The 15,430-nt window shown below is 43.6% G+C and overlaps 1 protein-coding gene across 1 annotated transcript in view; it reads right to left on the bottom strand.

Moving 5' to 3' along the window:
- The window catches only part of LOC135054728 (NACHT, LRR and PYD domains-containing protein 3-like), a 470,020-nt gene that overhangs the window by 253,956 nt on the left and 200,634 nt on the right, over positions 1-15,430 (bottom strand). Inside the window, exon 7 of the mRNA XM_063958025.1 lies at positions 14,772-14,870. Coding sequence (XP_063814095.1) covers positions 14,772-14,870 — 99 coding nt within the window. The remainder of the gene's footprint in view (positions 1-14,771; positions 14,871-15,430) is intronic.

The raw sequence follows: 15,430 nt of genomic DNA, 5'->3' as shown, positions 1-15,430 counted from the left end.
GTTATTTCCAGAAAATGTAGAGAAGGTGATGTTCATCAAAATGAATTATATATTCCTCCGGGAAGACCTTGACCAGCAATTGCCTCCAGAAAGTATAGAGGGACCTGTGATGGTGGATTCCACTGGGGACGGATTAATACTCTGTGAGGATGAGGATGTACACACTGAAAGGAGTGAGGAATCGGACGATGAGGACAACATCTTGCCTCTGTAGAGCCAGTTTGTACAAGTAGAGATTAATTGCTTCTTTTTTGATGGGGGGATTAATTGCTTCTTTTTTTGTGGAGGCACAAACCAATCAATCATTTCAGCCACAGTTGTGTGGCAGACCATGTCACTGAAATGATTGGTTTGTTAAAGTGTGCATGTCCTTGACAATGCTAAATTCCTTGTCGTATAAAACACCTTAAGAAGTCTAAGAACACTGTACGCTGTTTACTTAAGAAGTACCGTAATGGTACGCTATTTGCGTAACGATCGCTCAGCCGTAGGCGAGACGCTCAAGCGTCACGTTCGCTCGCGGCCCAGTGATCACAGGACACGTTATTGGTTATGTCTAGGGAAATGATTCGCTATGGCGTAGCTTACGCTCGAGACCACGAGGAGGTCACCAGCGATGCAGACGCTCACAACACTATACCTTTATGTAAAACCTTATATCAATGAAATACACTGCATACCTTAATGTGAGTACAGGGTGTAAGTGCAACCTTGTGTAACCTGACTAACTACAAAGCTGCTTGTGCGTCACCGACGCTCAAGTGAACACTTAACACTATAGAAAATACACAGATACTGGTTTAGGGTTCCAAAGCCTATTAACTGTATTATATCTAATATACTTGTAAAAAAAGGATAACAGTACATATGATACGCTACAATATAACAGAGACTTCCTAACCACAGATCTAAACAATAATTACAAAAAGACAATACTACACTGACCTAAATGCAATACAATACAATACTATAATACTATGAGATATATAAGAGAAACGAGGAGAGAGAGATAGAGAGAGGGAGAGAGAAATTGGCTCACAGAAAGACAATGATTACGGAGAGAACTTACGCACAAAGGGTATGATCGCCTGCGCCTCGATATCCAGCTCCCGATTATCAGCAGATAACCGTTGATGAGAGAGTGTGTTTGGATATGGTCGGCCTGCCTATTTATGCCCCACACACAATGCAATCTAATGGTCCCTACAGTCTCACTGTCCATTGGACGCAGGAATTCGGCTTCGCATTATAACAAAGGTCATAGGTTGATTCATACAGGTAAACTGTCTTGTATCAGTGGCCTAAGTTAGGTAACACAATGGGTGATGACCAGCACATTCCTGTCTTCTGGAGAGCTTATTGTTTGACGAATACAAAACAGAATCCTGTCTGGGTTCTGCTCTATATTCATGATGTCCACTTTCAATTGAGACAATGACGTCTCAGCCCTTATTTTCCTGTATACAAATCCAGCCCCATTTGTAAACACAGGTGTTGGTCTTCTCCATTGAGTCTCAAAGCTCAATGTAATTAAAGGCTATTGCACTCCGTCTGCGGGAAAGATACTGATTTGGAGTACAATTGATCTTCAATTACTATTCTTGTGATTACCTTATGCATGTGTAGATATGAGGCCCTCTTAACATGCAAACTATTGTTTGGGGGATCTCTGAGGTCAAAGAGCCATTTGAGACCCACTGATGCATGACTAAGTAAGAACAAATGATAATAGAAAATAGACATAACTTGTTATGTCCATAACTATTCGCACGAGCGATTAATCCGCTCCAAACCAACACCGGAATATTGCTGATTAAATACTCTTCCGATGGGTACCAAACACTGCTGTATGATTCCTGTTAGACCCTTCGTACGATGTAAAGAGGGATTCCTCGGCTCAGGGACGTTCTATTTTAACCAAACTTTCAGAATCTATCAAAGGGACCATGATCTATAAACTACATTAATATTGAACATTTGTAACGACTGAGTCGCACGCTACGACTACATACTCTTTACCGTAAATGCACATACCGTGCGAGCGGGTGCACGCACTAGCGGGTATGCGCAGACACGGGAAAGCGCACGCATGCGCAGCATGGACCAGTGTGCGGTGCAAATATGGCAACGTGCATAGAGACATTTTTCTGACTTTGACAGTCCACCCTTTGGCAGTCAATAATAACTGCCACTCAAAATATTTAAGGAGAAAAATGTAAGTCAGGGGTTAATTGATTTCCATGGTGGGGAGAGGAAGAAGAATGGAGTAGGTGTGAAGAGGGTATGACCTAGTGAGAAAGCAGAAGCATGTGTGTATGAGTCCATGTTTGGAGGGTCATGTATCATCGTGCCGTACGTGTGGTAAATCAAGCTTCGAGGTATTGCGAAGTATACATTTGAATTCCTTCTTATCCCGTACTAAGGGTCTGTGGATGGGCTGTCAAACTCTACCGAGCTCATTTCGGCTTACAGTTGTAACAAAAATGGGGATGCACATTTTAGTTGATGATACATGAATGGGGGAGGTATGTGGTTGCTGATATCTGTGCCTGTATTCCCTATCGACTATGTGTGTCATTACCTGAGGGTTGTAGAGATGAAGATAAAGAACACTTACGGAAAATGCAATGATATTCTATGTCAGGTTAATGTACGTTCGTCGATTGAGGTCTTGATTGGTGTCGGTTGATTGGAGTCTTCTTCTTTGTGCTTTTGCTCATAAATCGTGAGCAAAGCAAACAACGTCCATGGATTTACAAAAAATGTTGGGCTAGCGGGATTTTAAAGTTCCTAGGGAAACTGGGGTACCCATGGCATTGTCCATCAAAATCTTGTATATCAGGTCGTCTGCTCTTCTTCTTTCCATCTTTCCGTTGTCGGCCCCTTGGCTCATCAAATCCTTCGTCTACGTGGGTCTTTGTACCTCGGAGGAAAACATAGAAATGGGTGAAAGACGGACCGTATACTCATTACATCATTACGTCATGGTTTCTAGCATTGGGTCATAAATCAAATCCAGGTTAATTACAGTTTCCTCACTCCTTAAGCTCATCACTTTCGTACTTTGCTTGCACCTCATCAAAGCCTGCCCGCATCTAAATATCAATCCAATAGATATAACGACCCCAAAATACATAGGAGAAACTTTCCAACATCCATTATGACTCCTTGAGCCCAGTCTCCTAAACCGGAGAACCAATTTCGCGGGTTCAACCATGACACCCAACCAGTCAGCTCATTACCTACAGCAGCAAGGGTGAGATTGTGTTTTCGACGAAATTCCCACTTTAATTGCAGAATATCGTCCATCTTTTGGTCTATGACCTCTACCGGATCCTCGGTACTATTTGTGATATACGTGCAACACTTTATACCGTACTGTGTTGCCAAAGTAACACAATATCCGCCTGTTACTGCTGTAAGGTAATTAAGAACCATCCTATGCTGAACTAGTTCTGTTTTGTAAGCTTGAAGTTCTCTTCCAGTGTATCTAAACGTGTCATCATACATTTCAGTGATATTATCTAACAAATTGGCGAGTGCGGAAATGTATCTATAATTCATCACACCTCGAGCGGTACGAGTGAAATCTAACGCTACCAGAACCTGAATCCCGGTGGATTCATGGATAAGATCAGAGGCCGGATGCTCTAACCTTTCTGACAGTTGTCTTTTAACAAGGTGCTCGTAGTGAGTGTGAGTATAAGGAGCTTGGGCACCACGGTGTATGTCCTTCATTTTGTCATGTGTAACAGTCATCACTTCAGGCAATACTTTTCCAATATAACACAATCCTTCAGAGTTAGGGGCAAGCCACTTGTACGCCTTTCTCCCGCATATGAAATATGCATCATCGGGGAGAACATAAGGGACGGAGAAGGACATGACCATGTTACAAACCTTCCAGGTGAAATCTCCTGACCCTAATTCTTCCATCTGCTTAATGCACGTATCAGTTTGTACGATATGTGCACAGTATCCTGGTGATACTTCTCCAACTCTAGTAATTCTATTTCCTAAGGTATATCGATACCGGAAAGATTTTCCTCTACTGGCTATGTGGCGTACGAGCTCGGTATCTGTAGGCATTCTATCTGCTCTGTGTGAAAAGGGCATGGTGTGGTTACTCCATGACACTTCCCAATTTCCCGGTTTTCTAGGATTGGAGATATTAAAACATAAGAGGGACCTATCCACATGGTATTGGTGGAGTTTCAAACTAGGAGGGCTGGAGATGTTAAACCTCCGGTCCACCGGTCTCCCACCACTTAGCCCAAGTACCTCCCCTAACGTTAAAGGAAATGGTACTAGCCCTGATTTGCTGTGACCCTGAGGTACTTGAGAGCATACCCAACAATCTGTTTGGTTTAATACGCTACCCACTAGAGAGTGATAGTCACTCAATGGATGCCGGTCCATATGGTTATTAAGACTGGATTGGCATTCTTGTTACAGAGCCTACAGATACGGTCTTTCTTCTTAAACTAACAATCCTTCAAAGAAAATGTTTACAGATAACAGGGTGGTTAGATCGTGCCCGGTACTCGCCTTTGCTTGGTGATTGGGTTGCTATTGGAAATTTACACCTCCGTCTCAGTCATCAGGACCTTTCTGGATCCTTTCTCGACCTCACTGGTACTCTCACCGAAACAGACTGCTCTGGTCAACATCATGGTTAACGGAAAAATCCATATCACAGTCTCTTGGGGCAAGTCCATCTTACAGGAGGAGAAAAGAAGAAGTTTGTAAAGGGGGTATAAGAAAACCGTCTGAGGGGGAGAGAACTTGTTACGATAATAAGTTCTCTCGTCTTGTTGTTCTTCTTGTTCTGCTGTCCTCTCAAAAGGTGCTGTCTCTCAGTCTTCCAAACGAACATTCTGGTGATGCAATATTCCTTCCCATCCAGCGATCTTTCTGTTAAGGAGCAAAAATCTGGCATTACCATAGGTCCAACTGAGGGGTGACATACCATCTTTAAACCATGGAAACATGAGTGGGAAGAGAGAGACAACAAAAAAAAACAAAAGAGATAGAGAACAATTCATGTGCATATATACATTACATAACTCGACAATAACCACCAATAAGAAAAGAGAAACAAAGCATTTTTAAACATTGTCAACATTAAGAAAACATTGTTAGCATTAGAAAAACATTGTCAGACTTATTAGGCTGTCATATCTATGTGTCTAATGGTCTCCTTGAGCAGTCCCTCCCCACCAGCTCCTGCATTACTCCATTGTCTGTATCTGGCCAGAAATACATTGTGGCGGAGGTTATGCTGGGGTTTGGTAGACTTCTGCAAGGACCAAGTTGATATGCAATGTGTGAATTCTTACCAATACTCGTCATAGATGGGGATAGAGAGAGAGAGAGAAAAAAACATTTTTCACAAATACATTTACAACGTTTCACCTGGTCATCCCTGTGTCTTTAGTGAATGACCTCCCACTTTATTAATCGTTACCTCAGGCTTACCATCAGTCCTAATGATCGCCTTTCTTGACTATATTTTATGGGTGTGGCCCAAAATTCTTCCTATATGATCCCTGATTATAATGGTGTATGTTGTAACTTTGCTCATTTCTTGGTCTAGGGGGTCTAACTTTATGTGGGTTATTACAGTTGTTGGCATAATGCCCTTCTCTTCTACAATGGTAACAAATCCTTGGCCTTCTCCATGTGCTAGGGGCCTGGGGTTCCGGTCGACTTGATGCATCCTCTAGTGCTTGGATGTTCAGTGTCATCAACCGCTCTCCCTGCGCTTCCCTGGTTCTTTGGATATTTCGGTCATGCTCGATAGCGGACTCTCTTAATGCCGCCACCGAGATACCTCTCCAATGAGGTATTGAAGTTTGTACCCTAATTTTTAGTGTGTCTTTCAAGTTGCTCGCTAATACGGACACAGCTACCTCTCTGTGGTGTACATTAGTTTCAATGTCATCTATACCAGTGTACCTAGCCATATCCTGCAGAGCCCGGTGAAAATACTCTTCTGCGGATTCACCTTCTTTTTGTCTTATTGTATAGATTTTATTCCACTTTGCTACTGTAGGAAAATATTCTTTCAACTGTAGATTGATTCTTTTTATATTATCTTGGTTATACTTGTTTGTTAGTGGCACTTCCTCATCTAGCTTACAATCAGTGATAAATTTCAATGAATCAACATCGGGGGGTAAACATGCCCTCAAAACTGTCCTCCAATCTTTGTTACTTGGCTCTGCAGTATGTCCTAGCACTCTAATGTACCTTTGACAAGCAACTAAGTCTTTCCTGGGATCAGGAAATTCAGACAGAATTGCTCTTAATTCTGTTCGGGAAAAAGGGCAGTACATGGCGATGTTCCTGACAGGAGTGATTCCTGAAGAGTCAGTTTCCCCATTTGGTACTGCAATTACCCTAACAGGATTAAGTCCAGTAATGTCATTCTGAATTGATTCTAGGATATAAGGTACATTTGTTTGTGTGTGATGTATATTACCATACATACCTGTGAACACGACCTCACCTGACCCTCCATTAGGGGGTTTGATTACAGTTTTTACCGGCTGGGTCGTGTCCACCTGGACGTCTTGTGTGATGACTTCTGAAAGAGGTGCCGACATCGTTCTTGGTTCACTTTCTGGTTGGTGTTCCTGAGGAAAGTTTAACATGGGGTGCGACTTGCATGGGTTAATAGTTGTACATTCAACAGTATTACAATTATCTTTGTTACATTTATTACACTTATTCTTATTATCTGTACTACTGTTGCTAAGAGCATTTTTATTGTTCACCCTTGTGCTTCTCTCCGCAACCACAATCCCCTCCATTGCCACTTCTCCTCTCTCAAGATGAAAGTTAGGTAAGTAAGTTATATTTCTTTGCATTTCACTCTCCTGTTGCCATATTTGTAAACAATCATAATGCTTGATTCGTCTCTTTGCTGATTTGATGAGACATATCCTTCGCCTTAAATTATGCAACACCTCTGAGTCAAAACTACCTATCCCGGGAAATGGTGCCTTATCCCCCGCAGTCATTCGTGTCCATTCATCACAAAAGGTCTCAGAGTGGGGACCATATTTCCCCCACATTACTAACCGAGCAGACCCTCGGGGTCTGCAAGCCTCTGGAGTCTGAATCCTGACCTCCGACCGTCTCTGTATTGTGCACTTGGCTGCCATTGTGGACCTTTTTAACACAGAAAAAAACTTCCTAAAATGCACCAAACACAGAACTTCGTTGGAAATCCTTAAAGCTCTTCCACTGAACTTCTTCTGCTCCGGGTATCTCCGGTCCGCCTTCTAGCAGACACGTGTAGCCGTTGCAGGCCCTATCTCTAGAGATTTTCCTGAGAAAATTCCCTTCCTTTTTCTTTACACAAATCACGCTTGCTTGTGCTCCCTACAACACGTATGAGGGCAAGATTTACGCATGGATATACGACCTCATATCCCGTTGCGTTATTGGTCACACATACAACCGTGCGGTCCAATCGTACCACTTATAGACACTTGTTGCCCATAAATGGTAGGATCATTGGAGTCTCCCTACTGTGCTCCAAAACAGCCAGAGCGTAATACAACGAAAACTTTATCACACTCTGTTGCACGTTTTCACTCAGATCGTGCTCATCACATTCCACATAGATCACAAAGTTCACAAAGCGGGATTATCACATAGATCACAAAGTCCACAAAGCGGGATTCAATACACTCATACCGTTTTCAACCCAATATCATTCTTATAGTTTTCTGATCAGAAAAATCATTTCCCGTAGTCTGATAGCTCTCCCCAGAGGTATTACAGTAAAACAAGGTATTTAAACTAAGTTTTGGAAAGCTGAAATCAATTTGTGTTATTTATCGCCTTGCGTTATTTACCTTTATCACAGTTTGAGCTACGTAGGCGTAACCAGACGCTCCGTTGCGTAATGTACGCTGCGTGCGTCTGCCTTTGGATTGCGTACGCTAGTCCTTTGTTAGGGACACGTGTATGCAAAGAAAAGATCCACCGTAACACAATTTCTACTTTTATCAATGTAGAGGATCCTTTATCATCTACCGCGCACCACACTGACAAGCTGTGTGTTTGTCTATACTTTAACTATTACCTCTACTATGAAATAACAGCAAATCTCTTTTAGCACTTCCTATCAACTATAAAATTGGCAAACAGGAATAGTGATATACGAAATTTTGAAAAAGAAATGCAGATATATGTATGCGTGCGTGTGTACACAAGACAGAAGAGAAATAAACAGTTTTTAAAAGACACAAGCGTTTTGTTCTTACTTCCGGTCCCGGATTCCTTCAGCACTCTTAATCTAAGCGAAAGCAGACGCTTATCCCGTCAGCAACTGCGAGACAACCTCCCACCCTTTGCTGGAGGGATAATGTCTGCTGATCTACCCAGTGCAGATATGAGAAGGATAGGACACGCCCCCAATTGACAATGCTAAATTCCTTGTCGTATAAAACACCTTAAGAAGTCTAAGAACACTGTACGCTGTTTACTTAAGAAGTACCGTAATGGTACGCTATTTGCGTAACGATCGCTCAGCCGTAGGCGAGACGCTCAAGCGTCACGTTCGCTCGCGGCCCAGTGATCACAGGACACGTTATTGGTTATGTCTAGGGAAATGATTCGCTATGGCGTAGCTTACGCTCGAGACCACGAGGAGGTCACCAGCGATGCAGACGCTCACAACACTATACCTTTATGTAAAACCTTATATCAATGAAATACACTGCATACCTTAATGTGAGTACAGGGTGTAAGTGCAACCTTGTGTAACCTGACTAACTACAAAGCTGCTTGTGCGTCACCGACGCTCAAGTGAACACTTAACACTATAGAAAATACACAGATACTGGTTTAGGGTTCCAAAGCCTATTAACTGTATTATATCTAATATACTTGTAAAAAAAGGATAACAGTACATATGATACGCTACAATATAACAGAGACTTCCTAACCACAGATCTAAACAATAATTACAAAAAGACAATACTACACTGACCTAAATGCAATACAATACAATACTATAATACTATGAGATATATAAGAGAAACGAGGAGAGAGAGATAGAGAGAGGGAGAGAGAAATTGGCTCACAGAAAGACAATGATTACGGAGAGAACTTACGCACAAAGGGTATGATCGCCTGCGCCTCGATATCCAGCTCCCGATTATCAGCAGATAACCGTTGATGAGAGAGTGTGTTTGGATATGGTCGGCCTGCCTATTTATGCCCCACACACAATGCAATCTAATGGTCCCTACAGTCTCACTGTCCATTGGACGCAGGAATTCGGCTTCGCATTATAACAAAGGTCATAGGTTGATTCATACAGGTAAACTGTCTTGTATCAGTGGCCTAAGTTAGGTAACACAATGGGTGATGACCAGCACATTCCTGTCTTCTGGAGAGCTTATTGTTTGACGAATACAAAACAGAATCCTGTCTGGGTTCTGCTCTATATTCATGATGTCCACTTTCAATTGAGACAATGACGTCTCAGCCCTTATTTTCCTGTATACAAATCCAGCCCCATTTGTAAACACAGGTGTTGGTCTTCTCCATTGAGTCTCAAAGCTCAATGTAATTAAAGGCTATTGCACTCCGTCTGCGGGAAAGATACTGATTTGGAGTACAATTGATCTTCAATTACTATTCTTGTGATTACCTTATGCATGTGTAGATATGAGGCCCTCTTAACATGCAAACTATTGTTTGGGGGATCTCTGAGGTCAAAGAGCCATTTGAGACCCACTGATGCATGACTAAGTAAGAACAAATGATAATAGAAAATAGACATAACTTGTTATGTCCATAACTATTCGCACGAGCGATTAATCCGCTCCAAACCAACACCGGAATATTGCTGATTAAATACTCTTCCGATGGGTACCAAACACTGCTGTATGATTCCTGTTAGACCCTTCGTACGATGTAAAGAGGGATTCCTCGGCTCAGGGACGTTCTATTTTAACCAAACTTTCAGAATCTATCAAAGGGACCATGATCTATAAACTACATTAATATTGAACATTTGTAACGACTGAGTCGCACGCTACGACTACATACTCTTTACCGTAAATGCACATACCGTGCGAGCGGGTGCACGCACTAGCGGGTATGCGCAGACACGGGAAAGCGCACGCATGCGCAGCATGGACCAGTGTGCGGTGCAAATATGGCAACGTGCATAGAGACATTTTTCTGACTTTGACATCCTGTTTATACAACATACGGGTGGGTGGGAGAATCCAATGACAATTCCATCTTGCACCTCTTTTTTTCTTTGCATTATGTTCTCTTTGGGGCCTAGTTTATAAAATTGTCATCCTGTCTGACACTGCAGTGCCATTCCTAGATGGGCCAGGTGTTTGTGCCGTCCACTTGTGTCTCTTAGCTTAGTCATCCAGCGTCCTCGTTGCACCTCTTTTTTCTTTGCATTATGTGCTCTTTGGGGCCTAATTTTGAAAAGTGCCATACTGTCTGACACTGCAGTGCCAATCCTAGATGGGCAAGGTATTTGTGCCGCCCACTTGTTTCGCTTAGCTTAGTCATCTAGCTGTCATGGGCTGGTCTGATTGTGTTCCCAGTAATGACCTGGGTGAGCCAGTGGAGGGCACAGGGAGGCAGAAGTTAGGAGACTTGAGATATGGACAAGTCATATGCTGGAGCACTCTAGAAGATTACACAGTGTGCACAGAGAATTTGCGAGACCTGTTGCAGAGGCGCGGAGTCTAACTCGCTAGGGGTTTTCGCCAGTGACCCCCACCAGGGGATATGGTCTTCGCTGCATCTGCCAGGCAGGTCACGGCCCTCTGCTCAGGTTCCTCTGTGGAGGCTGTGAGACACTCGGGTATACAGGAATGCTTAATACCGGATTATACTGAAGTGCTTAACCACCGATAGTGAGTCCGATGGTGACGTGAAAAGACGGAGATGGTGAACTCAGGAGTACTTGGGTAGCTGAGGATATCCAGAGCCTGTGAGGGGAATCTTGGACTGAGCACCGCAGACTGGTAACACACTGAGATGGAGATAGTGGAAGTCTCTGGCTGCAGGTCAGTAACCGGAAAAGGCAGGTACAGCAGGACACAGGTAAACAGATCTCTGGAGCATTCCTGGAGCCTTGAGGGCGACGCTGGAGAACTTGCAGGAGAACTGACAAGTTGTTCAAGGCAATGAGGACTCTGGGAAGCCTGCTTATATTCCCCCAAAAGGATGCTGATTGGATGCAGCAGCAGCAGCAGCAGCATGCACAGAACTAGGAAGTAATTACCTGGATGCCTGGATCATGTGACTCTGGATCATGTGACTCTGCCAGAGTCAGTGAAAATCATGCTAGTAACCACAGAAAGCACCAGCGGCTGATCTGCGGCACAGAATATACCAGCGTGGCGGTAAGTGGCGTGTGCGAGCATTGCATGAACCGTGGTTCCTGACACCAGCTACCTCATTGCACCTCTTTTTTTCATTGCATTATGTGCTCTTTAGGGCCTAGTTTTTAAAAGTGCCATCCTGTCTGACACTGCAGTGCCAATCCTAGATGGGCCAGGTGTTTTATGCCGCACACTTGGGTCGCTTTCTTAGTCATCCAGCGACCTCACTGCACCTATTTTACTTCTTTGCATGATGTGCTGTTTGGGACCTAGATTTTGAAAAGTGCCAACCTGTCTGCCACTGCAGTGCCACTCCTAGATGGGCCAGGTGTTTGTGCTGCACACTTGTATCGATTAGCTTAGCCATCCAGCGACCTTGGTGCACCTCTTTTTTATTTGCATCATGTGCTGTTTGGGACTAGTTTTTTTAAGTGCCATCCTGTCTGACACTGCAGTGCCACTCCTAGATGGGCCAGGTGTATGTGCCACACACTTGTGTCACTTAGCTTAGTCATACAGCAACCTCATTGCACCTCTTTTACTTCTTTGCATGATGTGCTGTTTGGGGCCTAGTTTTTGAAAAATTGCCATCCTGCTTGCCACTACAGTGCCGCTCCTAGATGGGCCAGGTGTTTGTGCCGCACACTTGTGTCGCTTAGCTTAGTCATCCAGCGACCTCGGTGCAACTTTTAAGCCTAATAACAATATTGTGAGGTGTTCAGAATAGACTGGAAATGAGTGGAAATGAATGCTATTTAGGTTAATAATACCGTAGGATCAAAATTACCCCCAAATTCTGTGATTTTAGCTGTTTTTATATATTTTATTTAAAAATCATCCAGACACAAAACCAAAACCAAAAGCAATACCTGAAAAGGTGGTTTTGGCAAAATCTATCCAGATCCAAAACACGGGCGGGGATCCAGATCCATAACCAAAACACAAAACACGAAAAGTACCTTCCGCACATCTCTAGTTTGAACACACCCCATCCAAATCTAACTCTCTCTGCACATGTTATATCTGCCCCCCCCCCCCTGCAGTGCACACAGTTTTGCACAATTGCTAACAAATTTGCTGCTACGATTAGGTCAGAATTACCCCCTCAGTATCTTTCTCTTCCATGATCACTAATACAGTATATTTACCAACAGTGTTTAAGCATGGAGTGGTTGTATTAGCTACAGTATAATCAAACAGGGGCTGATTTGTCAGATGGTGTGTTGTAAGGCTGTATTATACTGCCTGCTTCCTTTACATGGTGCAGTTTGTGACAAATTGGATATATGGTCTTGGTAATTGATTTGTCTGTGGTTTGTGAGAATAACAGTCTCTGTGTTCTCACTCAGAACTTCTATAGTAGAGGCATTCACTTGCTGGACCTGTTTCAGCAGTTCCTCACTGCACAAGATGGCCGCGGCATCCACTCCTTTCACTAGGCCTGGTGGTGTCCGGTCTCTGGCTTTGACATCTCACTCTCGCTCACTCCCTTGGCTCTCTGCTTCCCAATAGCACCCTGCATCTCTTACTCCCTCACCACTCCTCAATCAGCGTGTCCAGCACCTCCAACCACTTCCACCAGACTCTTCCTTCTTCTTCCCACAAGGCTCCTCTGCTTCCAGACTACCTTGTCCAATCTGCATTCAGTATCTGGACCATGTGATTGAAGTAGGGTCTGTATCAGCACTTCACCTTCACTGATGCAGTCACTGTAAATAAGCTTTTAAAGGGGCACACACACCACTTTCCGGGGTGCCATAACAGTATGCCACACACTGTACTACCCATTACATGTTATGCCACACACCGTAATGCCTATTACAACTTATGCCACACACCATAATGCCCATCATAAGTTTTGCCACACACCATAATGACCATTACTTACTATGGCACATATTATGCCATACACTATAATGCCCATTACACATTATACAACATACAGTTATGTGCCTACCGCCATTATATGCACCACACACAATAATGTCTCTTACAAATGTTGCCCCACAGTAAGGCTTCTAATTACTTTAAAATGAACTGTCCACTGCCAGGGGTCTCATGCTCATTGTCAGGGTTCTCATGCTTACTGCCAAGGGTTTCATGCTCTGGGTTCCATGATCATTGTCAGTGGTTTCCTGCTCATTGCCAGGGGTCTCATGCTCACTGCTAGGGGTTTCCTGCCTGTTGCCAAGGGTCTTATGCTTGTTGCCAAGGATTTCATGATCTGGGTTCCATGCTTGTTGCTAAGGGTATTTTGCTCATTGCCAGGGGTCTCATGCTCACTGTCAGGGGTCTCATAGTTGCTCCCAGGGGTCTCATGCTCATTGCCAAAGGTTTCATGTTTGTTGGCAGGGGTTTCATGCTCTGGGTTCCATGCTTATTGCCAGGGGTTTCCTGGTCATTGTCAAGGGTCTCATGCTCATTACCAGGGGTCTCATGCTCATTGCCAGTGGTTTCCTACTCGTTGCTAGGGGGTTCATGCTCGCTCTCAGGGGTTTCCATAGGAGAAGATGCATTTCTGTATTTTCTCCTGCTGCCAGCATTTCCAGTGCTGTCAGATGCTAGAGGTCAAGTAGGACCTTTAGCATCTGTCTCCCTGCTCTCCTCCAGACACAAGAGGTCAAGTAGGACCTTTAGCATCTGTCTCCCTGCTCTCCTCCAGACACAAGAGGTCAAGTAGGACTCTGTGCTCTGCATTACCATGTCCTTCTCTTTCGTGTCAACTGCAGGCGGGCACACACGCAGCCCATGGTGCCTGCTGCAGCTGATGTAATTGTGCAGGGTGCGGGAGGGCACCAGCGGGGTGACTGTGGCAATGTCCCCATAGCTTGCACCTAAAACCACCACTAGGGGTATTGTGTCTCTAGTTGCTGCTAGGGTGTTTGTTGCAGGGTGAGTGAAACTCTGGGTGTTGCTTAGCTTGAGATGAGAGTAACTATGGGTGCTGCTGAGGTTGGGGTGTTAGAGGGGGAGTTTGTCTTTGGGTACTGATGAAGTTGGGATGTTGGTGATGGGGGCAATGTGTCTCTGTGTGTTGTGGGCTTGGCTTGTAGGTAGTGGGCACCATCCATTATCTTGCCTCCAGGTGCCTGGCGTGAACTTGTGCCACTGGGGTCATCTAATATGTGTCATTTATCTGTGCCTGCAGCAAAGGCTGAGCTGATTAATTACTCGCCATTGCATCAACCATTCAATAGTGTAACTGCTGATGGTTACTAAGTGCACACACACAGAAGTAGTCTGAGCTTTGTGCATGAGCACATAAACTGAGCTGTGGTCACCACTTCCAGGTGTTTGCAGCTGTTTCAAGCTGTTATCCATTGAATGGGCATCAGAAAGCAGCATCCATGGGTGGAAAACATTGTAATTCAATAGAAAAGTGTAACTTACTCTAGTTCCTTCATCTGACACTGTTTAAACAACCCAGATAAACTGCCTTCACCACCATATCTTTGTTCTTCTGTTAGAGGAAAGTCACAAAACACAAATCTGCAGAAGACACAATTAAATTCAACCTTACAACACATGCCAAGATAATACATAATTGATACATTGATGATTCTGAACTTTAATTTTATATATAAATATATATATATATATATATATATATATATCCATAGATACATACATTTAAGTTTTACTTTACTTACAGTAAAAATTGGCATATGATTAGGTATTAGTGATTGATTGGTCTCTTTCTCTTTGTTTTCCACTATAACCTTTTTTCCTGGAAAAGCTAAATATTGTATATACTGAATACTGAGTATAAGAGAATAGAATATAACAACAAGCACCCTATGCTATAGTAGGTGACTCCTACAGGCCGCTCTCTGTAGGTATTTATCATTAGTCTCCAGTCTCTGGCTCACTGATCAATCCCATGTATGTACAGAGGTGGCAGCAGTGAGAGATCAGTACAGACTGCTGCTCATCTGAGGCTGTATCAGGCTAGGGCTGGCCATTGGTAACCATTGATGGTTAGAGAAACCATGTATTACCCTACCATCGATGGTTGTTGCTATTGAATACCTGTGCTGCCACCCATGCAT

The sequence above is a fragment of the Pseudophryne corroboree genome, chromosome 3 (assembly GCF_028390025.1).
Source record: "Pseudophryne corroboree isolate aPseCor3 chromosome 3, aPseCor3.hap2, whole genome shotgun sequence".
NCBI lineage: Eukaryota > Metazoa > Chordata > Amphibia > Anura > Myobatrachidae > Pseudophryne > Pseudophryne corroboree.
Note: the sequence above shows the minus strand (reverse complement) of the source record. Positions and strands in the feature narration are given on the sequence as shown.